The sequence below is a fragment of the Meriones unguiculatus genome, chromosome 8 (genome assembly GCF_030254825.1).
Source record: "Meriones unguiculatus strain TT.TT164.6M chromosome 8, Bangor_MerUng_6.1, whole genome shotgun sequence".
Lineage (NCBI taxonomy): Eukaryota > Metazoa > Chordata > Mammalia > Rodentia > Muridae > Meriones > Meriones unguiculatus.
The window spans coordinates 78,023,266-78,049,393 of NC_083356.1; the positions used below are offsets into that span (position 1 = coordinate 78,023,266).

At 51.7% G+C, this 26,128-nt stretch overlaps 1 protein-coding gene across 9 annotated transcripts in view; it reads left to right on the plus strand.

Annotated features, from left to right (window-relative positions):
• The window catches only part of Dab2ip (DAB2 interacting protein), a 176,350-nt gene that overhangs the window by 96,816 nt on the left and 53,406 nt on the right, over positions 1-26,128 (plus strand). For 8 of the 9 annotated variants that reach the window (XM_060390040.1, XM_021656168.2, XM_060390042.1 and 5 more), the window contains one exon: positions 7,280-7,419. The exons of the other annotated variant lie outside the window; for it this stretch is intronic. In XM_060390040.1, coding sequence (XP_060246023.1) covers positions 7,280-7,419 — 140 coding nt within the window. The remainder of the gene's footprint in view (positions 1-7,279; positions 7,420-26,128) is intronic. 9 annotated transcript variants of the gene reach the window in all.

Sequence of the window (26,128 nt, forward strand, 5' to 3'; positions counted from 1 at the left end):
AGTCAGTGTCATTTGTGGCTGTCTGTTAACAGCTGAGCGTGTGTGTGTGTGTGTGTGTGTGTGTGTGTGTGTGTGTAGGCACACACGCTCATTTCCATGTTCTCTTGATTTGAATGCTGTGTGTGCGTGTGTGCGCACACGAGTGAGCCCTGGTTGACATGCATGATGATTTGCACATGCATCTGTGAGTGTGTTAGCCCTGAGGAGATGTGTATGTTTTGCCTTCTTTTGTGGGTGTGCCTTTGTGTGGACACTATCAGCATGCCTGTCCTTGAGCTTGAATATGGTTTCGGCCTTGTATGTTTCTCCACATGAGAACGTGTTTGTGTGCGGGTTTTCTGACCAGGGTGCTTGTTTGACCCGGCTGGCCTCCAGCTCAGGATCCTCCTGTCTTTGCCTCTTCTGTGCTGGGATTATGAATGTGCCAACAGTCTTGGCCACTCAGTATTTTGAGACAAGAGTTTATCCTTGAATGTCTCAGCCTCTTTGGGGGACCTCACAGCCTATGGGCTGGTTCTCCTTGTGTGGACCATGTGTTCTGCTGACAGGGTGGAATGTGAAGGTCTTTCCTGTTTAAGGGAACACTGGCATGGGTCAGAGGAGGATTTGTGGGCAGAAGGTGGCCCTCAAGGGGGTGGCCATCAGGAAGGCACCAGCTTTTGATCTCAGCTTAAAATGTCTCTTCGTTTTCACCTGTCACTGTGCTTGTCATTTCATTAGTGAGTCATTCCCTAGCTTGGATAACCTTTGATGGTGGAGGAGGACCAGAGGAATGGCACATCTGAAGGACATGGGCAAAGCCAGAGCATTCCTTGCTACTTAGTGCCAAGCCTGGGAGAGCCAGGCAACGCAGCTGGTCACTGATCTTAACTTCATGGAATTGGCAGGTGCTGGCCCTGGGGAGTGCTGATGCTGGCTCATCTAGCATCTCGTGTTTCCTGTGGGAAGACTGATGCCTGGGAAAGGAAGTACAGCTACCTGGGGGAGACTTGGGACTGAAGCCCTAAGGAACTGAGGCAACAAGTCTGGCCGCCCTCTGGTCCCTGAGTGTCTTGTTTGCACCATGTGGGTCCTATTGCTCTCACCCATGCACTTAGGAAACAAGGCTCTTGCCACCCCAGCTCCTGTCCACCTGTGTGCCAGCATCTTTCCTCTCCTGGGGCTGAAAGTTTTGCAATATCTGTCTGGGATCTCCCCCTGCCTTATCTGTTTTGCTTATTTGGATGTGTTCTTGGCATTTGGACAGAACCAGGGAACCATACTTCGAGAGATGTCTGTGAAAACAGCCTCCCTCCCTGAAGCCTCCCTGTTGGGGTTAAGAGTTTTAAAACTGGCCTAGGTAGTGCCCAGTGTGGACCCGTGGGGTTCCACCTGCATTCTGAGCACTGCCTTAGAGTCAGTCCCAGGGTGGATGAATAAAGGCAGACAGGTATGCCGGGCCATTTACACACCTGCAGTGGTCCAGGGTCAAGAAGGGGAGCAGGAGGCGAAGGCTGGGCTGGAAGGTGTGTGACTGGGTAGATGCTGAGGGTAGGGCACGGTTGTCCTTGAGTGAGTACTTGCTGTCTACTAGGTCTGGGCCCAATACCTCACATTGCGGGAGATGGGTGGAGCAGGTTGGAATCTTGACGACAGGAGCTCCCGGGGGTTTGGTATGCACACCTGTGGATCTCCAGAGTACAGTGCCTCGGAGGGCAGGACAGGTCGAGCCTCCCTGAGCCTTCAGGTCCTCACATGTGAGTCTGGTATGCAGAGGATAGTCTGAGCTGTCTGTCTCACATGTAAGAAAGGCTGGGCAGAGTCCTAGCTCTACCACATAACCACCTAGCCACATGGAGTCAGTATCTTAATCTCTCCTAGCCTTCACTTCCCATCCTGAAAACCTAATGTTCTGACGCTGAAGCCCATGCTCCCCCAAGGACTCTCAGCAGAGGCCTTGAGCCTCGCTCCCTTCTGAGAGATGAGCTCTGAGTTTTCATGGACACAGCAACTTGGCAAAACAGGAGCTTGCTCAATAACCCATCATTTATCATCATCATCATCACTTGGAATTGATTGAAATGGGTGAATGAAGAAATCACGCGTCTGGAATTCTGAAACGGTTCTGAGCTCTGCTGGAGAGCCTTCCACAGGAGAGCAGGGGTGGGCCAGATGTTAAGACAGACTGGCTGCAACTGGAGGGTGTGTGTAGGGGGGCGCCTGACAACTCGTCCTTCCGTGTGCAGACATGGATATTCTCCGCAGTGGCCCTGGGTCCTGGCCGGTGGTAAAGTAGGGATCAGCTGGGAGTAGTTAGGTCCTTTTGGGTGGGGGTGGGGGCATTCACAGAGGGGGCAGAGGCAAGGGGCCCTGTACGAAAGCCCTGGGGCCTTAGTTGAGCCCAGTCTGCTGGCGCAGCTGCCTGCTGTGTTAATGGAGGCCAGGGGTGGAGCAGGCTCTGTCCCCATGGACTTCTGGCTGCCTGCAGCTTTTTACACTTCAGTCCCTGCCCCCTGGATGAAAGCTTAGGCCTCACCTGAGCAGCCCCGTGGCTGCACACTGTGCACACGGGAAGTCTCTGAGGTTGCTTTAGAAGAAAGCGCTAGTTGAAAGAGTTCAAAACTTCTAAACTGCATGTTTGCGGCTCTACGGTCATTTTGCAAGCAGCTTCATTCATGTCCCTGTCCCCACTGCTAGGCAGCCTGCAGACTCCTCAGAGGCCCAGACAGACTCCTGCCTGCGTTGGTCACCCACACCTCTGGACGAAACGAGTTGGCTGCACTTGAGCCAGTCTCTGAAATAGTGACAGTAGAACTAGTGCATGTTGTTGCTTAAGTACTTGCTGGTTTACTGGTAAGATCTGACCGTAGCCCTTTCCGTAATCCTGTAAAGTGGGTTCCATCATCAGCCCGCTTTACAGATAGGATACGGAGTCTCAGAAAGGGCCAGGAATTTGAACACAGGTTGGCTGAATTAGGATTTAAACCCAGATCAGATAGGGGTTGACTGTCTGTAATCCTAGCATGTGGAAGGAGAGAAAAGGATTAGGAGTTTTGAGGCCAGGGGCTGGAGAGATGGCTCAGAGCACTGACTATTCTTCCGAAGATCCTGAGTTCAATTCCCAGCAACCACATGGTGGCTCACAGCCATCTATAATGAGTTCTGGTGCATAATGAGATCTGGTATATACACAATAAATAAAAAAAGCTTTTAAAAAACCTGAAAAGGAAAAAGAAAGGAGTTTTGAGGCCAACCTGGGCTCCTTGAGACCATGTGTCAAACCTCCCTCCACCCCAAATTTTTTGATCCTAGAAAGTGAAGTGTGATGGTGTAATCCTAGTGCTCAGGAGACTGACATTGGAAAGTCACGAGTTCAGGGCCTGCTTGAGCTACAGACATACTGAGACCCTTCTCAAAAAACAGAGATTTGAACCCATGTACCATGAAAAAGCTTGAGGTGCCCCAGGGCTGGATTAGCAATTGCCAGATCCTGTTTGTGTAGCAAGACAGTTTCTTAAAGAACGTGTGAGAAAGCAGACTGTGTGTGTGTGTGTGTGTGTGTGTGTGTGTGTGTGTGTGTGGTGGGGTGGCTGTGGGGGCCAGCAAAGAAGAGATTATGGAGCAATCATTGAAAGCATGTGTAACCCTCACAGATGAGCTAGCCCTGGCATATGCTGTTACAAACTGCATGTTTTTATGAAGCCTTTGTATTTGAGTGGGTTCCTTGTGAGAATAAACTTGACTTTTGTTGGGGGTTCTGTTCTACACCCCAGACCTAAACGCTGATCAGCTTTATGTGTCCTGTTGACTCCTTATTGCATGGCCCTCCCCAGCTTATTTCATGGTGAGGGGATAGGCCTTGCCCACCAGTGCTTGAGACAAGCTGGGGTGCACAGTTCAGTTTGAGGCCTGTGTGTGTACTTGGTGCCTCTCCGTTCTTAGCCACTGGCTGTCAGGATGCCCCAGCACAGCCAAAGAGTGGCTGTCAGGGACTCTGTTCTACTGAAAAAGGGGCTTGTTCGTTTTTGAGGTAGGGTCTCTCTGTGTAGCCCTGGCTGGCCTGGGACTTACTATGTAGACCAGGCTGCCTGCCTGTGCCTCTGGAGTGCTGGGATCAAAGGTGTGAGCCACCACACCTAGCTAGAAGGAACCTTGTCTAGTGCCACTTTTGGTTAAAGGTTGACTTGGGTCTTGGTTCTTTTCTCTTGCTGTCATCAATCTCTGTAGCTGGTGCAGGCTAGGCAAGCACTCTACCACTGAGCCACCTCCCCATCCTTTGACTTGGGTCTAACATAACTTCCTGGCTTGAAGACCAATCAGCCACTCTTCATGAACTCTGGCTGTAGCTGATCCCATGAAGGGACAAAAGAAAAGGTTTGTCTCCTTTCATCTGGGGGCCAAGGACTAATCAGATGACCCCCCCTCTGCCCCCCAACCCTGGGAAGGACAGTAAACTGTGACTGTGCACAAAGGAATGCAGCTTGGAGCCTTTGATTAACCTGCTGCTGTGTGATCTTGGGGAAGCCCCTTTCCCTCTCTGGAACTTCGTCACCCTCGGAAATACAGCTTGTTGGCCATGGGTCTCGTTTCAGGGTGAGGGGTATTTATTTATTTTCTGTGAGCCCTGGAGCTGGGACCCAAGGTCTGTAGGGCAGATTGCGGTAGAGTGGGCATTGACAGGGTCCCTGAAGAACCTGCCCTGGGCTGAGCTCCTGAGCCTCTTGGAAATGGAGACTCACCCTATAGTGTCACCATATATAGCCCATCGCTGTTGTGGTCCCAGTGTACCGGGCTCTTTGAGTACCAAGGTCATTGCTAGCTTGGGTAAGGGAGGTAGCAGGTCGTCTGTATTTGAGGCCTGTGAGGAGTGAGGGAAAGTGGCGAGAGTCCAACCCAGTCTTTTTACAGGGGAGAATGCTTTTGTTTTTCTTTAAACTCAGAAATAGGATCAAGCTGACAATATTGCTATAGAATGGGCTCCATAAACTGTGAAATGGGCTCTGTGGTTCTTTGTACTCTTAAGAGTATAACAATTGTGAAGTTTTCGTCAGTGCAGAAAATGAAAACCAAGAAAAAAAATGCAAGCATGCTGGGGAAACTCCTCAGCTTCACACCTGTGTGGGAACCCACAAGGTCAGCTAAGAGGGGCTGCGGGTGGGAGAGCCCAGAGCTATGAGGTGCAGGCCCTTGCCTGCCTCTCCTAGTCTGTATTGCCTTGCTTGTGGATTCTGGGTTTGGAGGAGGGCCCCTTCCCTCCAGCCTACCCCTTTAGTCGGGTGGTATCTACTGAGCTGCAGTGCATTTGAACACCTGGCCAGGTAACGTGGGCTTCAGGGGTCAGATGTGTTTGGGCACTACCACCTGGGAAGGTCTTTGGGTGAGGTGCTAAGGAGGATGTGTGCAATGCTGACAAATGACAACAGGTCTGCTATGGATGGGAGAGGTTGGGGAGGGAGAAAATATAGAGGGGAAAGGGCAGGAGGAGGGGCAGTTTGGGGTGTTGTAAAAGAGTGGGTGTCCTGTGGGAACAGCTCTGGCATTAGCTCTTGGAGCTGGGTGGCCTTGGGCAAACTACCTCAGCTCTCTGAACAAGGCTTCTTCACTTGCAGCTAAGGGTTTTGTTTTGTTTCAGGGGTGTTTTCTGTGTGCACTGGTGACATAAGAGGATTTATTCAGCCAGTGTTTGAGCTTGTCATGTCTGGTAGATGGGTCTGCAGCAAATGTCCACCGTACCTTCTGAACTCAGAGCACTGTCAGGCCCACCTATTCTTCTCTGACGGGTGAAATTCGACAACGCTGACTTCAAAACAAGTTCACACCCCTTTACTTCTGTCTTTGGATCACACAGAATCATGGCTGAGTGGGCGGGTCCCCAGCACTCCGTCTGTACAAGCCTTCCTCAGGGAGTTCCAATTCTCAGTTCTTCTCCCTCAAGGTGCCTGCAGGGTCCAAGCTTGGTGTCTTAGTTAGAGTTTCGAATGCTATGATGAAAAACCATGACGAAAGGAACTTGGGGAGGAAAGGGTTTATTCAGTTCATAGTTCCGTACCTTAGTGTATCCCTGAAGGAAGTCAGGACAGCAGCTCAAACAAGGTGGGGACCTGGAGGCAGGGGCTGATGCAGAGGCCATGGAGGGGTGCTGCTTACTGGCTTGCTCCCCAAGGCTTGCTCATCTACTTTCTTAACAGAACCCAGGGCCAGCCCAGGGATGGCACCACCCACAATGGGCTGGGCCCTTCCCCACCAATCACTAATTAAGAAAATGCCCTACAGCTGGATCTTATGGAGGCATTTTTTTTTTTTTTCGAATGAAGTTCCCTCCTCTCAAAGGACTGTAACCTGTGTCAAGCTGACATAAAACTAGTTAGCTCACCCAGTAAGGCTCAGCTGTGGCTCCTTTTGCCCTACATATACTCATCATCTGTCAAGGGAGCTCTGGTCCAACCTCCATGCACTGCCGCCTGCCTCCTCACCTTCCTCTTCCTTAGACCAGAAGTGCTGGGGTAGGGTGGGTTGAATTGGGGATGGTGCTTTTAGCTGGAGTCTCAGCTAAGCGGTTCATTGGTTTTAGCCGGGTGTCCCAAAATTGGAGGTGGATACTCAGCAAGCCCTTCAACACCTTGGACCCTTCCCTAAGTGGGGCAACTGGGGGATCCTGTACCCATGGGGATTGGCCTTTCTGAGGTCCAAGTGTTTCAGCCTCGATCCCAACATCCAACCATCCGCCTGCCCTCCTTAGGGGTCTAGATGGCCAGAGTGCTACTAGGTGCTGGCCGGCTGGAGGACCTGCTCTCCCAGCTTTCTTTCCTTCGTCTGTACAACCGCTCCTGTCAGTCCCCCGACGGGTCGAGGTGTGGAATCCTCTCGGAGGTTGGGGGTGTGGCCTGGTTGCGAAGGAAGGCCAGGATGTGAGGAGCAGCTGGTGGCCAGAGCCCCCGCTGGGTCCCCGCCCCTCCGAAGCCCAACTGTCCCGCCCTCTCGGCACCAGGGGGTGAGGTGGGGGGGCTCGGGCATCCTCGGCCACTGTCGGAGGCGCTCGGCTCGTCGTCGCCATGGCAACGGCGGCTTAGGGGCGGGGGCGACGTGGCGGGCTGGGCCGGCCGGCGGGCGGCGCGGGGTGGGCTGGGCCGCGCTGCGCGGGCCGGGCCGTCGGCGCTCGGTCGGCGGGCGGGCGGCGGCGCGGGCCGCGAGCTGCTGGGGCCGAGCCCGGCCCGCCGTGGGCCGCGAGGGTGCGGGTCCCGGCCCGCCGCCGCCGCGCTAACCCCGCCTCCCCTTCCCCCTCTTGTCGCCCCGCGCGCAGGGCTTCCTCAGCCGCCGCCTCAAGGGCTCCATCAAGCGCACCAAGAGCCAGCCCAAGCTGGACCGCAACCACAGCTTCCGCCACATCCTGCCGGGGTTCCGGAGCGCAGCCGCCGCCGCCGCCACCGCGGACAATGAGAGGTGAGCCCGCCGCCGCCCCGGCTGCGCCCCGAGGGCGCGGGGACAAAGCCGGAGCCGGGCAGGGCACGCTCCCGCGGGAGTGACGCCTCGCCGGCCTCTGGGAACTCTAGGAGCGGGGTCCCCGTCGGGCCCGGAGATTGGGGTTGCACCCTTCGTTGCCCCCACCGGCTGCAGCGAGGAGGTCCGGGCTGAGGCCAGGCAGCAAGTGCCTTCTCGGGCATGTGGGGTCCTGCCTCGTCTGGCCGAGGTGGGCATTGTTTCCCCGGCCGTGCGATGCCTGGAGGTAGGGACGGAAGTGGCGCCTCCACCCTCACGAACCATCCCCCTGCCTGCCGAGTCCCTCGGTGTCCGATACAAAAGGCATTTTCGGCTGGGTTTTGCCCAGACCCGGCTGCGCTCGTGGCGCGGAAAAGGGTGAACATCTGGAGGGGAGGAGCAGGGGGCTGGGCCGCTTAGGGGGCACATCTGCGCTAAGTAGGGCACGTGCTCCGCTGGGGGTTGGGGCGAGCCGAGCGGGCAGTGCCCAGGCTGTGGGTTGATGGCCATAACCTGAGACCTGGGAATATGGGCCTTCCCCGTACAGTCTGGGCAGCTGCTCCCCTCCTTTACCTCCCGCTCCCAGGGGTGTCTCCTGTTCCCTGCTTCCTTCTGGGCAAGCCTGGAGCAGGTGTGGAAATTCCAGGGGGAGGTGGCTTGTGGGGCGGAGGGGAGAGGTGGAGGTTGTTGAGCCTGCTCTGGAGTCACTGGCAACGTGCAGGCTTCAGCTCGCAAGGGCAAGCCATCCTGTCCGTGCGGGGGCACTGGGCGGGCACAGCCTCTGGGGGCCCTGGTTTTCCTCCTTGAGTCGTGTCAGCCACAGGCACCTTTCCACTTAGGCAAAGGCACAGTGATGGATTCCTGTGCCAGTTAGAACGTGTCGTGGAGGTGAAGGAGCCAGGTTTTCAGCATTCAGCCCCAACATCTTAGGCTACTGGCATCTGCCTTCCTAGATCTGTGTCCGTTTTACCATTTGGCACTTATGTGTGGAAGGCACAGGTAGAATTGATAATGTCTCTCCTTTCCTCCTTGGTTCCAGCAAGCAAAGGAGCCCAAGTTATTTTAACTCCTGCCCAAGGTGGAGGGATGTTTAACTGACACCTAACCTGTTTCCCAGAGCACACATCCTACAGCCCAGTAGACCTCTCATGTCCATCAGCCCAGTGTATCCCCACCACTGTCTGCACTGCCCGGGCTGCCAAGCCCAGCCTAAGGCAGCCCCCACCCCACCCCCCAGCTTTTCACTTATGGCTATGGTGCCCCAGGGGACCAGGCGTTCCCTGGCAAGAGGATGCAGCCAGGTCAGAGCTCCATGCTGGGTGCAGTCACTGCGTCTTTGAATCTACATTCCCATCTTTGTTATTATTGTCTGTCTGGGCGGCAGGCCACCCGGTTTGCTGCCTTCCTCCCTCCTCCGGCCCCCACCTCCGGCTGTCTCTCACAAGAACATGCCTTTCTCCGCGCTTTCCCTGGCAGGGGTCCGGACCCTCTGCTCTCGCATGCGGGGGCTTGTGTACGTACCCCCTTTTTGTGTGCATGTGGTGGTTATCTGGGAGCAGGAGAGACAGCAGGCAGCCCAGGTCTCTGAGTGTTGTCTGCCCTCTTGAGAGCAAGCGGCACGCATGCCGTGTTTACCTTCCACCGCTGGGAAGCCGCACCAGCAAGTGCTTGACTGGCAACCCTAGCCAGAGTCAGGGCTCCGCTAAGATGACCTCGGGAACATCCTGTGCAGCCAGGTCTCAGGTTAGCGTTATTACATCCAGGGGGAGGTAGAGTCGGGTTTGAGAGTGAAGCCACACATCCATTTCTGGAAATGTGACCGGCAGCAAGAGGAGCTGCACATCACTGGCAGTCGTGTGGAATTGTCTTTGGAATTTTCTGTAAACAAAATATGGCCTGGTGGCTTCACTGGAAGAAGGTTTGGGTTTCCCATGGAACAGTCAGGAAGACTGGGTTTGAATTCCTCTATCCAGTCTGGAAGCTGAAATGGGGTTTGCCAGGCCTGGGGTCTCTTGATTGGTTGCTTTGTTCAGGAATACATCTGTTGGTTGCTGTTGGTTGAATGGGCAGGTGTTTCTCTGGGGCAGTCCCTGGAGTCATCGTTCTCTGGAGTTCAGTGAGTAAACACCAACTGTTGTGAATCCACTCCCACCCCCTAATTTCATGGCTAAACCTGGGTGAGTGGAGAGGCGCCTCTTCATTCTTGTGGGTGTTGTGTTGCCCAAGTGGAGTAGAAGGAACCAAGCAAGGAGAGATTGACTCCCCTCTCCACAGCACTCCCACTGACTGCCATGCCTCTATCTGGGATAAACACAGAGACACCAATCATGGAGTGGGGGGACAAGGATGGGAAGAGGAATAGAGGCTTGGGGGGTTTTGTGCGTGAGCTCTGATCCTAGTGGCCCTCCCATGTAGATGAACAGTATAGGGTTATCTATAGTCAGTCCTGCGAGTCTTGACTGTGGGTGAATCTGTCTAGTTTGCATAGCTGCTAAAGAGGCATTGTTGCATGCTGTCTGTGTGCTCTGCAGACTGCTGTGTTGGACAGGTCCTTTTTTGTTCTGGTATTCTCCACCCAGAGCTAGAAACCAGCTGGTTCTATGCTGGAATCTTTGGGATTCTTGGGAAAGAAGTCTGCCCTAGGTGTGGGCTGCTGCTGTTTGGTGTGAGGCTTGGGTCAGGCCAGCAGGGACTTGGGGCCTTAGGAGCTACAAGACAGGTTTGAGCCTTTGTACTTGTTCCACTGAACATGGCTTCAGGGGAGAGTTCTAAGCAGTTTCCATGATCTCCAGGCCTCTCAGACGCTCATTTCTCCTTTGGAGGCTTTGGCAGTAAGCACCAGGGACAGGTAATCATTTCTCCTGGATAGCAGAAATGAGTGCTGGCCAGAGCACTTTCCAGGTGAGCAGGGTGCTGGCAGAACACTTCCTTGTGCAGGCTGGAGGTGTTGCCACTGGAGGTGGTTTTAATGTTGGTGAAAGCAATCAAGAGTATGGTGGCTCTGCCTTCCCAGAACCAAGTTCACTTATTGATGCTCCTGAGCTAGGAGGTCAGCTGACAGACATCCTTACCCCTTTTCTCCTGACACCATTTCTAGGCGACTCTGCTGCCCGCCCCCCCCCCCCCTACATTCGGAGAGTGTGTCGCCACCTAGCTGTCTTCTGTCTGTGCTCCGGAAATGGCAGTGCCCTTCTCATTCTTGCCACTTGGCCTGGTGTAGCACTTAGCTAGGAAGTGCAGGGTGTTCAGGTGCAGCTAGGCAGGGCTGGTGTGCGCACATGTAGTGCTTCAGTGTTCCTTCCAGGATGTGTGTGGAGCTCCGTTTCCCCACCTGAGACTTCCTCTTGGAGGGATTCCAGGTGTATAGAACCAGGGAGGGGAGCTAATTGGAAGTTGAGGGTGGGAGTTGTTACAGGGACCCCTCAACTGGCCCTGAGTAGGCAGATCAGATATGAATTCTGTCTCCAGAGTGAGGTCTTTCCTGGAGGAAGAAACAGGAAGCTGGGTGAAGAACAGGAGGTTGAAGTTCAGCCTTTATAGGCTCAGGAGGGCTGGTACCCAGACCAGGGTGGATGTGGTGCTTCCTTCCCTGATGGGCACAGGGGGTGGTGATGAGGTCTTTGTCTGCTTTTCCTTGGGACTGGTCTGTGAGGTATAGTGACTGTAAGATGCAGTTTAGACAGTTACTAGGTATAATGGGAGGATGTGAGCTTTGGCTTTGAAGGCATTTCTGCAGCAGCAAGTCTCAGGCTTTGGGAGCCTCAGTTTTATACATCTACAAAGTGGGCACAATGAAATTTATGATGGAGATATTGATATTCAATATTTAATAACAAGTTCCTGTCTTATTCCATTTGGTTTTCTTAGCATTTAGTGCTGGGCCTCACACATTTCTTAAATGTTTTTAAAATTTGATTAAGGAAAACATAATGTGTGAAAGAAGTTAGCCTAACTGTAGAATGTCAGCAAGTATCAGTAGGAGGAAGCCATTTTGTTTGGTCCATCTCAGTTTTCTCATCTGTAAGGCTGGGACTGACAAAATCAGTCATGTGGTATCATTTCAAAATTGTAGAGTGATTGTAGATGCTGCTACTCCTGGTAGGAAGAGTTGAGTTAAAATGGAAATTTTTGTTAACTTTGAACAAAGCAAAGAGAGAGGCCTGGGTAAAGGGCCCTTTTTTTGCGTCCACACCTGGGAGTGAAGACCTTTCCTTTGTATGTGCACACACACTTTTTTTTTTCTTTTTGTTTTTTTTTTTTTTTTTTTGAGACAGGATTTCTTCATGTAGCCCTGGCTGTTCTGGACTCACTCTCTAGACCAGGCTGGCCTTGAACTCACAGAGATCCGCTTCCCTCTGCCTCCTGAGTGCTGAGATTACAGGCGTGCACCACCACCTCCTGGCCCCTTTCCTGTGTATTTTACAAAGATACTGTAAATGACCATGTTCCAGCTCCTTTTGAGCCATCCTTACCTATTTTAAATCATCTTGATTTACCTTTTCTTTATTAATTTAAAGCCTAGAGCATTCACTTTTGTCTGCCTCTCTCATTTTCCCATATGATAATGTTTTAGAATTACTAAGTCAAAGAATATGAAGTTAGAAGTTTTTAACAACAAAAAAAAGCTTATCAAAATCCTGTAATGTTTATCCTATGCCAGTGAGTTTTAAGAGTGACTACCTGTTGGTGTTTCTTTATACCTTCTAAGAGATGAGCTGTCTGTCATTAAAATGGTCTCTTTACTTTTGGAGAGGCAGAAAAATGACATTTCTTAATTTGTGTTAATTGCTTGTGAGTGGTCAGGTGCTGACTTCTCTCCCGAGGCAAGTGGCCAGCCAGCGGTGCTGTTTCCTCCAAGACTCACCTCTTCTGTCCTTGTGTTTTGAATTTTCCCACAGAACCCTTGGCAGGACCCTTTGCCTTGTCTTGCTTTCCTCAGCACAGGAGGCCTTGTGTGTGCAGGCCCTACATTTATATGAGCTGTATTGGGAACTTCATTAATTCCTGAGGAGACAGGCTCACCTGGCTCTCATCTCTTTCCTCCTCCCCTCCCCCTTCTCCTACATACGGGAATCAGATCTAATTCTTAAGCCAATAATCATTATGAGGAAGCTTAAATTTGCATGCTTCTTGGAGAGGGCATCTGTCTTTCATGGTAGGCATGCAGAGAAGGGGCTGAAAGGTCCAGGGAAACTGAGGCCACATAACAGCCAGGCCTTTTGTAATCAGATGGCCTCCCTATGCGGCACTTCACCTGGTGCCTCATGAGCACAGGCAAACCTAAGCAGAGCCATGTGCGTGATTCTAAGCCTCAGCTCTGGAGGAGAGGAAGCCACAGAATGCAACCTGGATGCATGGAACAGCCAATTTATTTTTGCTTTCTCATTTTTATTGCCTTCCTTTTATATCTGCGGCTCCCTTGTGTGCCTTCTAGAGATCTGAGTTAGGTAATATTTTAAGGAATGGTAGAAATTAGCTAGTGATCAGCCCCAGGCTGCCCAGCTGAAGTTTCAGAGGCTGGATAAGCCTTTCTTTGAACAAGCACATGCACATCTGCAAACTTTTTATATATTTTGCAAGTGTACATTTGTCCTCAGGAAGGTATATGTGCATGACACATAAGTATTTTTGCACATGTCTATGTATTTTTAAATAACTATATATTTAAATATATTTATTTTTATTTATTTATATAAATAATATATATCTATGGTATACATACATACATACATACATACAACAGAATAGCTTGGCACCCTGTTGGATTAGCCCATATAAAATTTTAGGATTTCTATAGATTAAATATAAACAAATAATTCAGTCTAAGTACTCAGTAAGTGCTGGCTACAGTATTATTATTGTGTGTTTTCTCTGTGTGTGTGTGTGTGCGCGTGCGTGCTGTGTTCTCTGTGTGTGAGTGTGTGTGTATGTGTGTGTGTGTATTCTGTGTTTGGGTGTTCATATGCACATTTCCATCCACATAGGCAGTATCTGGGCATGTGGACATACTGGCTTGCTTTGTGAACAAGCTGCCTAACTTCTTGGGATAACTTACTCAGCAGCAGCCCTTTGACTCCCTCTTAACCTCACATGCAAAGCAGAGCCCAGGTCCTGGTGACAGCCAGCCTCATGGGACTTCTGCCCCTAAGCAGCCTTGCCTATTTCCAGGCCCCATATCAGAGGATATGCAGATCGACTCTTTAATGGAATTCCTTTGCAAAATATTATTTGAGCCAGAAAGTTAATTACAGGGCTCTAATTAACGGCTATTTCTGAAGACCACAGAAACAAACTAGAGATCATAGAGAGACTGAAAAGGAAAGAAGGAAAACCACGTACCTCCCTGACTGGCGTGGTGCCTTCCAGGGTGGCCACCGGCCTTTGGCTTCTCCCTGCCCTGAGCTGTCAGCCCTGTGCTCTGTGAGAATGTGAAGGACAAGGTGCCCCCTCCCCAGAGGAGCTCTGCTGGGTGCAGATTTCTGCCGTCTATAAGTCTGTCTGGAAGGGGGACCTGACTAGCATCTCATCGGGTAGTAACTTTGTGAGCGATGTGGGCAGCAGGCTTGGATTGAACAGAAGCCATTCTATCCTTAGAGCTGCCAGGTGACATGCCTGAGACCTGTCCTCTCTGTGCTTGCTGGACTTTCTTCTGTGAAACTGTCCCTTTTTTTCTCACCCTATGCAAGGGGTGTGCTCCCTTATCCCAAGCAGAGCCTAGGTAGCTGCCATAGCCAGGCAACACCAAGAGCTCAGCTCCTTGCCCTCAGACCCCTTCAGTGCCCATGTGGTCCATGTATAGGTAAGCCTCTACTTGGTTATGTGCTGTCATCTGCTCTGTGAGTAATGTAGGCAAGCCATCTTCCTCAGTAGTCCACTTCTCATTCTGATCCTGTGTGGCTCTTAGCTAAGAAAGGCTCAGAGGTGACTCTGTGATGCAGATGAGGTGGAAGTGGCCCCTCCCAGCCCTGCTGTCCCTGCTTCCCCATTCCCTTCTGAATTAGAGAGCCTCCAAGCCTCATGGGAGCATGTGGCTGTTCACCCTTGTGCTATTCTGCTTATACACATAAGACTTGTTTTGGAAGTTGGGATGCAGATACTCATGAAAGCCATCACTTAGGCGCTACAAATCCTGTGTGTGCCAGGCACATAGTGGGGTAAGATCTCGGGAAAGTGAGGAAGAGAGTGTCCAACCTGACACCTTTCCCGGGGACTTCCTGGACATTTTTAGGCTACATGACCCCAAAGCTGGAGGTTAAGCCTGATTCTAGGAACATGCCAAGAATGCCTTTGCCTGCTCAGGAGGCCTACATGCCTGTCAATCCTGACATTGCTGTGTCCTGCATGGAAATACTCAGTATTGCCAGTGGGTAACCTTGCATATGCTGAGAGAAGGCCAGTGGGCAGCCTCAAGGGCCTGTTCCTTGGAGCGTCCCCCAAAGGGTAACCTGACAGGCTTTTGCTAACTGCCTTCTGCTGGCGCTTATGGGTATCTTGGTGCTGTGGCCAGGCTGGAGCAGGGGCTGCACCAGTCACAGGCATAGCTCTGAGTTCAGCGTTCTCATCGCTTGGGGCCCTTGCTGTAGTGCTGTAGCAACTAATATCTCCTGCATGTGTTACGTGCAAGGTGAGCTGTTCCGTGCAGCAGCCTCCCTCCTTTTTATAATGGGAAGCTCCAACTAGGGAGCTGGGGTGAGGGGGGCCTTTAGCCCTCTCTCAGCTGCCCTGGCAACTTCCCCTTCTCTGTTAACCCCTCCTGCCTGCTGTTCTGAACAAGCAGGGTGTAGTCAGCCCAGCCTGATGGTAAAAGAACACATTGGGCAGAGCTGTAGATGATACCAGGGTAGCATACGCCCTGATAAGATGCGACATTGTTGTAGGGAGTTGAGGGCAGTGAATTAGTGTAGCATCTCTCTGTGCCCACTGACTAAGAGGAAGTTAATTTCATGCTCTGTCTTTTTGACATTCATAATCAGAGCGTTGTATTGCAGCTGCAGATTGTTAGCACATGAAGAATGGCCAAGCCTCAACAATTACTGTTTCTGGCTGGGGAGGAGATTTATTAATGGGTTGTTCCTGGTCCTACCTCCCCTGTTCCTGTTCCCCTTTATGCCTTCTTTAGAGCTCCAACCCCTGACCCCAGGCTGCAGTCAGGAAACTCAGTCCCAGAGGTGGCTGGGATGGAGTTTGTATAGACTCTCAAGGTAGAGGAAGGGTCACCTGATAAAATACAGGTTCTTGGGCCCCACCCTAGACCTGCTGGATTACATTTCCTCAAAGTCTGAGAACTGTTGCCCAAAGTTAAAGACCACTGTAGGGGGCTAAAGATTGTGACCCAGCTGTGCACTGGTGGCTTGTCTAAGCATATCTGGTGCTGTGTTCATGATTCCTCACTGCAATGGGGGTTTGTTTCCCATTTCACAGATGTAGAGACTGAAGCCCAGTGTGTGAGTGACCCCATGTCATGCTTCAGATGAGGGCCCTGCTCAGGCTGTTAGTTCATTCCCTGGCCAGAGCCCAACCAGAGCTGAGATCCCGCCCTTATCTGTTCCTGCCATTTGCTCAAAGCTGTAATGCTGCCTGAAAGAATATCCCAAATCAGGAGCCCTCTTGTTAGAAATAAGTTCAGGGTCAAAGAAAGAGACAACACTGAGTGAAGTTTCTCCACAAGGCAGTGTGTGGCTCTTGCCAAGAGGGCACTTGCTCTCCTGCTGTGGTGGGTTTCTCACACTGGTGGTTGCTGTTGCACCAGGGTTCTGGGCTGCCTGAAGGTGCTTGGATGAGGCCAGGCATTGAGGCCCTGGTCTTCGGGTGAGGGAACTCAGAGGGTAGGGGTGGCACAAAGCTGAAGTCATACTTGTCTGTATCTCCAGGTCCAGAATTGAACCCACACTAGTCACCAGGACTTATTCCTTACTCCCTGGTTCTAGGTGTGAAGATGGGGTGCACAGACTTAGCAGGATGAAGTAAGTGGCAGCCATGTCATTCAAGCGTAGTTCCAGTAAGTCAAAGCCCTTAGGGCAGAACAAGTCAGTGTTCTAGGCCTGGAAGGGTGTCCTGTCCTCACCAGAGAGAGCTCTTTGAGCACAGCCCAGAGGAGGGAATGTGGCCAGATGGTGCCAGGTCACCCACTGAACGGTGGTGAGAGGGCTGAGGGGGCCTGGCTTACAAGGCTGGATCTTGGAATGTGTATCCCTGGCTGCCTGTTTGAGGCCCTGTCCCTATAGTTCTCACACTAGCACATGCTGAGGAGTCATCCCGCTGAGACTGTCTGAGGCCCAGGGCTACCTGCTGTTTCTCTTCAAGTCTCAAATTCTGTGTTAGTAAAGCAGGCCTAGGGTTCCTGGAGGAGGGCACACTGACAGGTCAGCAGGTGAAGTCTTTCCTGGGCTTTGGGTCATTGCATTTAGGCCGGGAAGCCCTCGGAACTTGATGGGATGCAGATGGCTTTGATCTTGCTGTCCACATGGCAGGCTTCTCTTGATGCTGTGGTGGCACCACCCAGCACCACTAAGTAGCTACTCAAGATTGGCTCTGCTCAGTCTGTTACGTAGTTCTGCGTTTCACCACCACCGTCTCCACTTTACAGAGGAGAGAATAGAGTCCCAGACCTGCCCTGTCTGGCAAGCCCTCTGTCTGCTGTCTTCCATGTGGTTTCTGCTCACATTACATGTTCGGACACTGTTAATATCAGCAGCACCTTCCACGTGGAAAGCCCTGTGCCAGGCATGAGGCGGTGAACACATACCGTTGCTGATGATCTGGCCTATTCTGCTTTATCCTCCTTTTGATGAGTGAAGAGACTGGCCTCAGACGGGAAAGTAGATTTAGTTTCCCTGGATGCAGAGTCAGGGTCCTGTAGTGCACAGGCTCACATCCTGAGCCATCTTCCAGGCCAGGCCCTTCCTCGGCACTTCATCTCAGGACAGGCCACGCCACATGCACTCTTGTTGCAGAGCTGGGGTCCAAACCCAAGCTCCTGTCTCCAGGGTCTGAGCTTTATAGCCGCTGGGTAGTGCTGCCTTCCCTCTATTTTGCAGATGACCAAATTGAGGTTCTCAAAGGTAAGTCACTTGCCAGTGATTAGCAGAGACGAGATTATACTTGGGTTTCTCCAGAGTATTTCACTCTGTCCTGAGCTGCAGGAAAGTTTTTTTGGGGGATGTCTCTAGGCCACCAGGGGCAAGAGACATAATTGCTGGTCCCGGGAGGATGGTAGGCAGTGGAGATGGATGAGTGTCTCAGGTGGAGTGCGTGCGGCTTGGCGAATGTCAGCTGTTTATGGTTCCTACATTGCTCTGAATAACTTCCTAGTTCTTGTCTTCTTGGGATGGTGCTGATGAGCAGTAGCTGTTGGGGTGCTGGGTGATTGGCTTTCATAGCACTCCACTCCCTAGTCAGGGAGTGGATGTGCCTTTGATCACTCACTGCCTTGGAGGGTCAGGGCAGAGGTACAGTGCTGGTGAATAGTTAACCTGTTGCCCACTTTACTCCAGCTCTGGAGGGCTTGCTATCTGGGCTGTAGGCCACCGGCCCGGTCCAGGTTACCTGAGGTGGCCTCCTCTTTGCCCTGTAGTTTATGCTGTGCAGCTTTGGTGCTGTGCATAGGGTCATGAAAACCAACTTCGAGGTATTTCAGAGCCTGTGGCTAGCTGCCTGCAAGGAACTTGGTGACCTTTACTGTCTCTTCAGACTAGGGGAAGGACCTGTGCTCTGGTCTATCACACTCTGCTCCCATAAGAATGTTTCTTGCTGGAGGTACTGGATTGGGGATATGGGATTTCCTAGCCTAAAGCCACCTGGGGGTGGGGGGTGATCTCAAAATTGTTTTCATAGGTTCCTAAATGTGGGAATACATGTTGTCTTCTGCAGAAGTTCTTTGTATCCCTACCCAAGAGGGTTAGAGCCTTTGAGAGATCATGCAGTTTTAAGACGCCAGTTCTGATTTATTTAATCCAGAGTTTCCTGCCCCTGCCCCAACCCAGGAGCAGCTGTGGACGTCTGCAGGAGTGTTCTGCAGAACATCATTTGGTAAACATTAGCTTGAGGTGTTCCCTTTCCTCAGAAGCATGGTTTTAAGATGGAACTTTGGATGCATTCCCTGCCTTCAGGACCTGCAGGAGTGAGCCTTGTTATATGGGTGCTGCTGGCTTAAGTGGCAGGGTGACGTGTTGGAAAAAGTTATTGTAAGGTACTCAGAGTTTTTCTTCAAAGCAGTTTTCCAACTCTGCTGTGTGTGTGTGTGTGTGTGTGTGTGTGTGTGTATATGCCTTTCTATGTCTGTCTGTCTGTCTGTCTGATTGACTGCTGGTTTGTCAGTTTGTCCATCCATCCATGGGTTGCTGGTTTGACCAGTACTAATCTTAGCCAGGATATTAGGAGTTGCTGTCCCTTTTATGGGATTAGTGGCTCGCCTGTACACAGCAGCTCTCACTCTGGGTCTCCCTTTCCCCTCAGGCACTATGCAGAAGGAAGTAGTTGGGCAGAGGCTGTCCACAGATTTGCATAATTGTACTGTCCTCTGAATAATTAATAAGGCACTGTCCTTGCTGGGAGCAAAGTCTGCACCATTATGGATGGGTCTGCCATGAATGTAGGAGCTCTTCCAGAGGAGCCAATGGTTCCTGGAGTCCTTGACCTTTCAAGGAGCCCTCTAAGAGAAAAATGGGAGCACTGAATGTTTTGGGGGAGTGGCTACTGTTAAACCCACATGGCTCTTGTGCTGGCCATACCCCTGTGGGATCCACAGATGGGATCTCTGCCACATGTGGGTCATGAGTCTATGTCCTGTCTGATTTCTCTGTTTCTATATAGTCTTCTCAGATGTATAACCGATGTTGGAGGGGCCCAGCCCCCTTTCTGGAAGGTGGAAGGTCATTCTGCTAACCTATGGCTAGGTTTTCAAGTAGGAGTAGGAGAGGGGGAGGGAGGCATATCTGCTTGGTATCTTTCGGAATTCCAGTCTCCCAGTTTCTGGACTTCCAAAGTAGCCTGGAGGAGATTCCATTTGAGATTTCCAGTCCTTTTTTATTGCCCCTTGAAGTGAATGTTTCCTCTGGTATGTGATTTCTTGCTTCTTCTCATGCCAGAAAGGAGGTTGAGGCATGGAACTGCCCTGACATGCTGCTGAAAAAGGGGAAAGTCCTATTTTCTCCAAGCCTGGGTACACTTCTTGGTCTCCCTGTCTCTTGATTTGTCCAAAACTCTCGTGGGAGTATCTCTGAGAGTTTCTTGCAGGTGTTAAAGTGTGCTGGGTCTGCGGGAATCCTGTTGTACATGCAGGTTGGGTAGCTTCCAGTGAACCAGAGGAAGTAGGTTTCTTGGAGGCATGATTCCTCAGCTTGAAGTGCTAATGTGTGTCTGAGTCTGCAAGAGGGAATGCAGGCTACTTCGCCTCCTGCCCACAGTGACTGCTCAATATGTCTCTATAGCCCTAGAATGGGACACCCTGCTCATAGGGAACAGACCATGCTATTGTGTTATAGCTGAACCTGCCAGCCCTGGCATGCCCCGACTCTTTTGCTGGGCTTGCCTAATAGGTGTATGGCTGGCTGTGCATGTGTGCGTGCACGCATGTTAGGTTGTGAGAGTGTGCATGTGTGCATACTAGATCATTTAGCACTTAGCTTTCATACCAGCTAGGACTATGACAGGGGAGGAATCATCATCCCATTTTACAGATGAACTAGAGAGGCCCAGAGAGAGTAATTATCACACCCAAAGGCACAGAGTTTGCATTTTAAATTTATACTCACCAGCTGGGCCTGGGGCTCTTTCCCTTGCAGTTACCAAGACTCACTTGCTCCCAGGATAAATGTCAGTCTGTTGGCTTGGGTGGGGCTGTGGGACCTGTTGCTCCTCCAGCTGTCTTCTCCACTTGCTTGGAGTATCTGGGAGTGGGGATTAGCAAAATCTCCATTTAATAGTTTTCCCACTGTGGGGTTGGCTTTGGCACCTCATGTCAGTGTGAGCACAAGACTACCAGATGCCCTGCTCATCCAGCTGTTCTTGACAGTCTAACATTTCCTCCTCTTGCCTTGTGTTTTGGGAAAGTCAGGTGGTTTGAAGTGTCCTAAAACTAAGAGGCATGTGTCTTGGACTATTGCGGTGGGAGGGAAAGAAGGAGTGTCTCACTGGCTTGTCTTCCTTCAGTTCCTTCTGAGCCGAGAGGGTGGACATGCTCTTGGCTATGCGTGGGGATTGTACTGAGGTGGAGGTGTGAGTCAGGATTTGGACTGGCTGTTTCATTTATCTCAAATGGGAATGGATTCCCATCCTTGTTTGCATTCCCATTGCAAACAAGCCACTGCTGAGCAGACTCACAGGATGAGCAGAGTTCTGCTTTGGGACACATGGACCTGTGTCAGGGCCAGACTCTATTTTCTTGTGTGTTGAGACAGGTCCCCTGGGGTTTTGAGGTCTACCTGAGATTGCATATGTGATCATTCCATCATATCATGTTATCATTTTATATCACACAGTGGTGCTTATCTGAGGCCCCAGAATCCTGACAGTAGATTCACCTCAGTACTCCCAAGGTTCACCCCATCATGTAGCAAGAGGTGGCCGAAGACAAGCAGGAAATGATGTTTGTACTGACATTTCTTCCACTTAGAAAATCAATATTCTGTGGTCTGCCTAATTGCTGTGTTGCTGCTAAGTGAGTCATTATGGAAGGAAAATAGCAAATGCATTGTGAGATTAATGGGAGAAAATAGTTGGCAAATGACTTTGGTTTGCTTCCGAAACTCTGAGAAGGTGTTACTATGAGAAATCTGGAGAGTCATGCAAGGCCGAGCTCCAAGGTGGGAAGACAGGCAGCTGTGGTGTGGTGAGGTGCTTGAGGTGCCAACAGGTCTAAGATCCCTGCTGGGGCAGGACGCTGCAGGGACTGGAGCCTGGACAATGCAGGAACTTTGGCCTGGTCTTGAGGGAAGGGGCACCGGCCAGGTACAGCCCGTCACTTGTCAGGCATCAGGCAAAACTGGGATATGCAATGGTGGGTAAGCTAGCCTCAGCCTCTTGCCTAGTAAGGGAGATAGGCTGGGATAAAAGTGTCCCCCAGGCGCATTATAATCTCACTGCTCAGTGACAGTGAGCCCAGACCCTTCAGGGTTTGATTAGGTGGGAGTATAGTAGAAACAGTGGGTTCCTAAAAGCTTTGTAAAGCAGGTATAAGAGCTTATGCACGTCCCATGATCTAGCTACCAGGGACTGGAAAAATGTGTGACCCTAAACCTCAGACTGTCTAGGAAATATACTTAATGTGGAAACCAATGCTGAAGACATCTAAGGACTTGCCCAAGGTCATATAGCTCTTAAAGACAGGGCCTGGATTTAAGCCTGGGCCTGTATAACTCTAAGTCCAAAGGCATGCCCAGGTGCTGCAGGAGGCTGGCACCTGTGGGTACATCTGTAACAGCTGCCTGGCAGCTGGTTGCCTGAGGATGTTGAACTAGAGGTCTGTAGGATGAAAGGAGTTGGCCTCGGTATCCCCAAACCAGACTTTTCTTCTTTACTAGGTCTTCACTTCCTTTTAATGGCAGCCTGACAGTTTTGTGATGTTCTAAGTACTGAGTGTATTGAATTGCCTTGAAAAGGCCTTGTAAATAACACCCATCTCCTCCCAGGAGGCCTTTCCGGTTATTCCTTGCTCGTACCTCAGCTAACCTGGGGCCTGTGGGCTGTCTGCATAGGTAGTGATGGGGCGGGGTCAGCTGAGCATGGTTGGAGATCTCTGGAGTCCTCAGGGTTTCGGAAGTGGTGGCAGTAGATGAGGAGAGGTGACCTTTCCTATGCGCACCGAAAAAGAGGCATTGAGGGCCCCAGAGGCCATGCTGCCTACTTTCTGGAGATAACTGAGCATCTTCATGCTAGAGAAGCACAGCCTGGGAGGCCAGATCCTCATGTCTGAGGTCTACTCTGAAGTGGGTATCTCCCTCAAGTTCTAAGTCCTCCAGAGTATTGAGATCCCAGAGGCTAGTCCTGTGTGCCTCCTCTCCCACAGTCCAGGCTTCTGGGTGATAGTGTTGTGGGTAGGGTTATGAGCTGGTCTTTTTAGGTGCTGAGTTACCAGTCTACAGAGTAACCATTGCTGGATGTGCCGGGGCCTGCTTGCCGCTGGAGCCTGCCTCAGTGTGTCCCTGTGGACGCTGGTAGTAGTACAGAGAGAGTCAGCCGGGCTGCTGAGCCTCAGAAGTGTCAGGACCTTGCTGGGCATGCTTGCTACTGCTGCTGGCTAGAAGCCAAGATACAGCCCAAACTTGGGTCCGTCTGGCTGTTCTCTGCCCCTTGCCAAATATAAACTGCAGCCCTCCAGGGCTAGAGGCTAAGTGTTTATGTGTGTTGGTTAAAGGGCCCAGCTGGGGCTCTTTGTTCCACTACCATTCCCTTTCCAAAAAACAGCAAGGCATTCTCCTGTGGGACTGCCCGGCCCTGCTTGGTGCCCCAGTGTGCTGCCATACGGAGACTGAAGTGGCACAAGGAGGGGAGCCCGACCTCTCCCTCTTGTGTTAAAAACTGTGACCAAAAGCAACTTTGGGAGAAAGGGAGGAAGTCACGGCAGGAGCCTGGAAGTGGGAATTGAAGCAGAGGCTGTGGAAAGAAGTGCCTGCTGGCTTGCTCTCTGGTTCACTCAGCTTGCTCTTTTTATTACCCAGGACCACACCTGCTCAGGGATGTCACTGCCCCCAGAGCAGACTGAAGAAACATCGTCTTAAGTGAGGCTTGCCATTCCCCGATGACTCTAGTGTGTCAAGTTGACAGAAACTAGCCAGCATAGTCAACCTGGGCTCAGTGTGCTGCTCCAGGATCACACAGCAGTGCCAGGCTTGGGTCTCTTCATAGGCCAGCCCCGGCTCTCCTGGTGACAGGCTTGGCAAGGTGGGAAGTGGAAGAGGTACCTGCTCAAGGTTTGCCCCTTCACACACAGATGTTGCTTCTCTCTGGACCATGAAAAGAGCTGAGATGCTTCTCTATTTCTGTCCTAGCTAGGCCTTCCCAGCCACCATGCTCGTATGTGTCAGTGCTCAGTTAAGTCAGAGTAGACAGTAGGCTGTCCTCAGAGATTTGTCCTGAGTAGGGAGCTTGAGCTCCTTTCCCCCAGCAAGTTTCGGGACAAGAGTTGTGGTGGCGTCAGGCAGACTGCTGTGGACACATAGTCAGAGCAAACACTCCTGCAGACACTCCTGTCTTCTGAGAAGCACTGATTGTTAGTTCATTCTTAGCGTGCTGCAGTGTGGACCAGCAGCTTCCTTATGGCTCAGGGGCTAAGAGGCTTCGTGAAGTGACAGTACTCCAGAAGAGACCCGAGTGCTAGTCTGCTGACGTGCCTGAGTCTTGGGGCAGGTTCAGACAGGGTAGTGGCGCCTGTGTGGTCAGTGTGAGGCATCTCGGGAGCACTGCGTCCTTCCTAGCACAGTTTTAGGGAAAGCTCCTTTAGCCCTCCGGTTGCCACCCTGCACATGGGTTCCTGGCTTTGAGGGGGTTTGCGAATCTGCCCTTGGGTGGATTCAGTCCAGGTTCGCATGTTTCTCATCGCACTAGGAATTCATCTTCCTGTGTCAGGTTGGACTACAATACAGTCCTTAGCAGTACTCTGGACCATCACCACCCCAGGGGCCAGTCTGATTTGGCCTGGTAGGCGCCCACTTGAGAGCCTGTTTTCCCCTGACCCTCTCCTCCCAGCTCTGCTTCTCCTGCACTGCTGTCTCCCTCCCCCTACTCTCCATCGGAGCAGGCATCTCCTGTGATAGATGTCCTGCCCCAAAGCCCTGGTCACTGAGTTCTCTGGCTCAGGAGCTTGAAGACCATTGCCGAGGTTGCTGCGGCTGGGCATTGTGCTGGTAGCCCAGAGAGAGAGCATGTGCTAAAGTGCTCTGCCTGTACAGGCAGACTCTTCAGCCGCCCTGGCAACAGCTCCACACCAGCCTGTGGTGTGGCCACTGAGCATGCCTCCTGACTGGCTGCTTTCTCTGGCTTCTCAGCAGCAGCCTCTTTCAGGCTTCAGGCAAATAGGGAGAGAATGCTGAGGGGCTGGGGTCCTCAGACTGTGTGTGTGCAGGTAATCATTATGCCCTTGCCAGGTGCCCCGTGGGCTTTTATCTTTATACTCTAGGGTGGGGCTGCAGGGACAACAGAGCTGACTTTAAGAGCTTAACAAGCCTCAAGAGCCTCCAGACTCTTGCTCTTGCTGCCCAGCCCCCTCCGGGGCTCCTCTGTTTACTCAGGCATATGCAAGTCAGGGTCCTGGTCAAACTCAGCTCTACCTACTTACTTACCTGTAAGATGAGGATAACAGCAATTCCTGTCTCGTGTGAGTCTTGAGAGACATGGATGAAATTTACAGTGAAGACATCATCACCCTGTGCTCCCGGCCTGTCCCCTCTGTCCTCATGCCTTCTGCTCTCCCCACCCATCAAGTCCCCAACCCTTTGCTTAGGGCTTGCTTCCCTGAAGCCCCTTGCCCAGCCTCTTCAGCTGTTCATTTGGGTGCCTTTTAGACCTGGTTCTCAATAGGAATAGCGTTTCATCGGGACACTGTGGAAGTCCAACCTTACAAATTGCCCTCTGCTTAATCTGGATAGCCAGGCTGAGTTACAGGGTTATAGAGATTCAACCCACAGAGAGGGACACTGGGGCAAGTGATGAAGGGGTGTGCCCAAAGGGTTTTACACCCTGCCCTGCTTCTTCCCACTGCTCTCTGTGGCAGAGGGCAATGAGAATCAGCTCTCAATCAGGGGTAAAGTGGTGATGGTAGTTGAGGTTTGAAAGAAACCAGTCTCTCAGGTGGCAAAGCAGGGACAAGGGTACTGAGGGAACCACATAGATGAGGACGTGAGGTTTCAGAGGACTAGAGCCTTTCTGTCTTCTTGAGCAGGCTGTGGGAGGTGACAAAGGAGAGTGGGAACCAGTTCTAAAGGGTGGGAGCAGCAGGTAAGGAGAGGAGCAGACAGAGACTGAGGGAAGGAGAGGATGGGCCCCCAAATGTAGTCCCCTTAGTTATTAGAAGCTTAAGAGGTGAGCCTGCTTCAGTGGGAGAAGGGCGTAGAGGGGCTTGCTGAGCTTGGCCATGGTCTTGAGGCTAGTACTGAAGAGCCAGAATGAATGCCAGCGGCACAGCTCTTCAAACCTCTGTGTGGCCTGTTCAGGCCTCTCGGCTGGGTCAGGTAGTCTGTTCTCTAGCCATGTGTAGGAACTGCTGAGTGCCCATGAGAGAGCAACACATACAGTAAGTACTACAGCATTTTTAGCTTCCTGGTACACGTGACAGAGATGTGCAAAGGAAACTTAAAGTGGCCTGGCCACCATTGAGGGAGGCCAGAGGCTGGAGGTGGAGGTTCTAAGACCCAGATCCCTTACCCTGCCTCAGGGAGCCCATGACCGTTGTCTCTGTAGCCCCTGAAGAGCAGAATTCCCATAGGCAGTCTCCACCTCCTCTCTGCTTCTGGCACCCAGTAAAACCTGGCACAGCTCTGTACCGACTAAACAGCCACTGAGCACCTACTGCATGCCATGCACTGTGTCAGGTCTGGAATAATTAACTTTGCCATGGCACTTATGATTCCCACAGCTCCTCTGGGAGGTTGAATCTCTCCAGTTGGGTGTTTATTTCCTTATTTTCCAAGTGAGGAGACTGAAACAGGGTGGAGAATGGCTTTGAGGTAACATCCTCAGC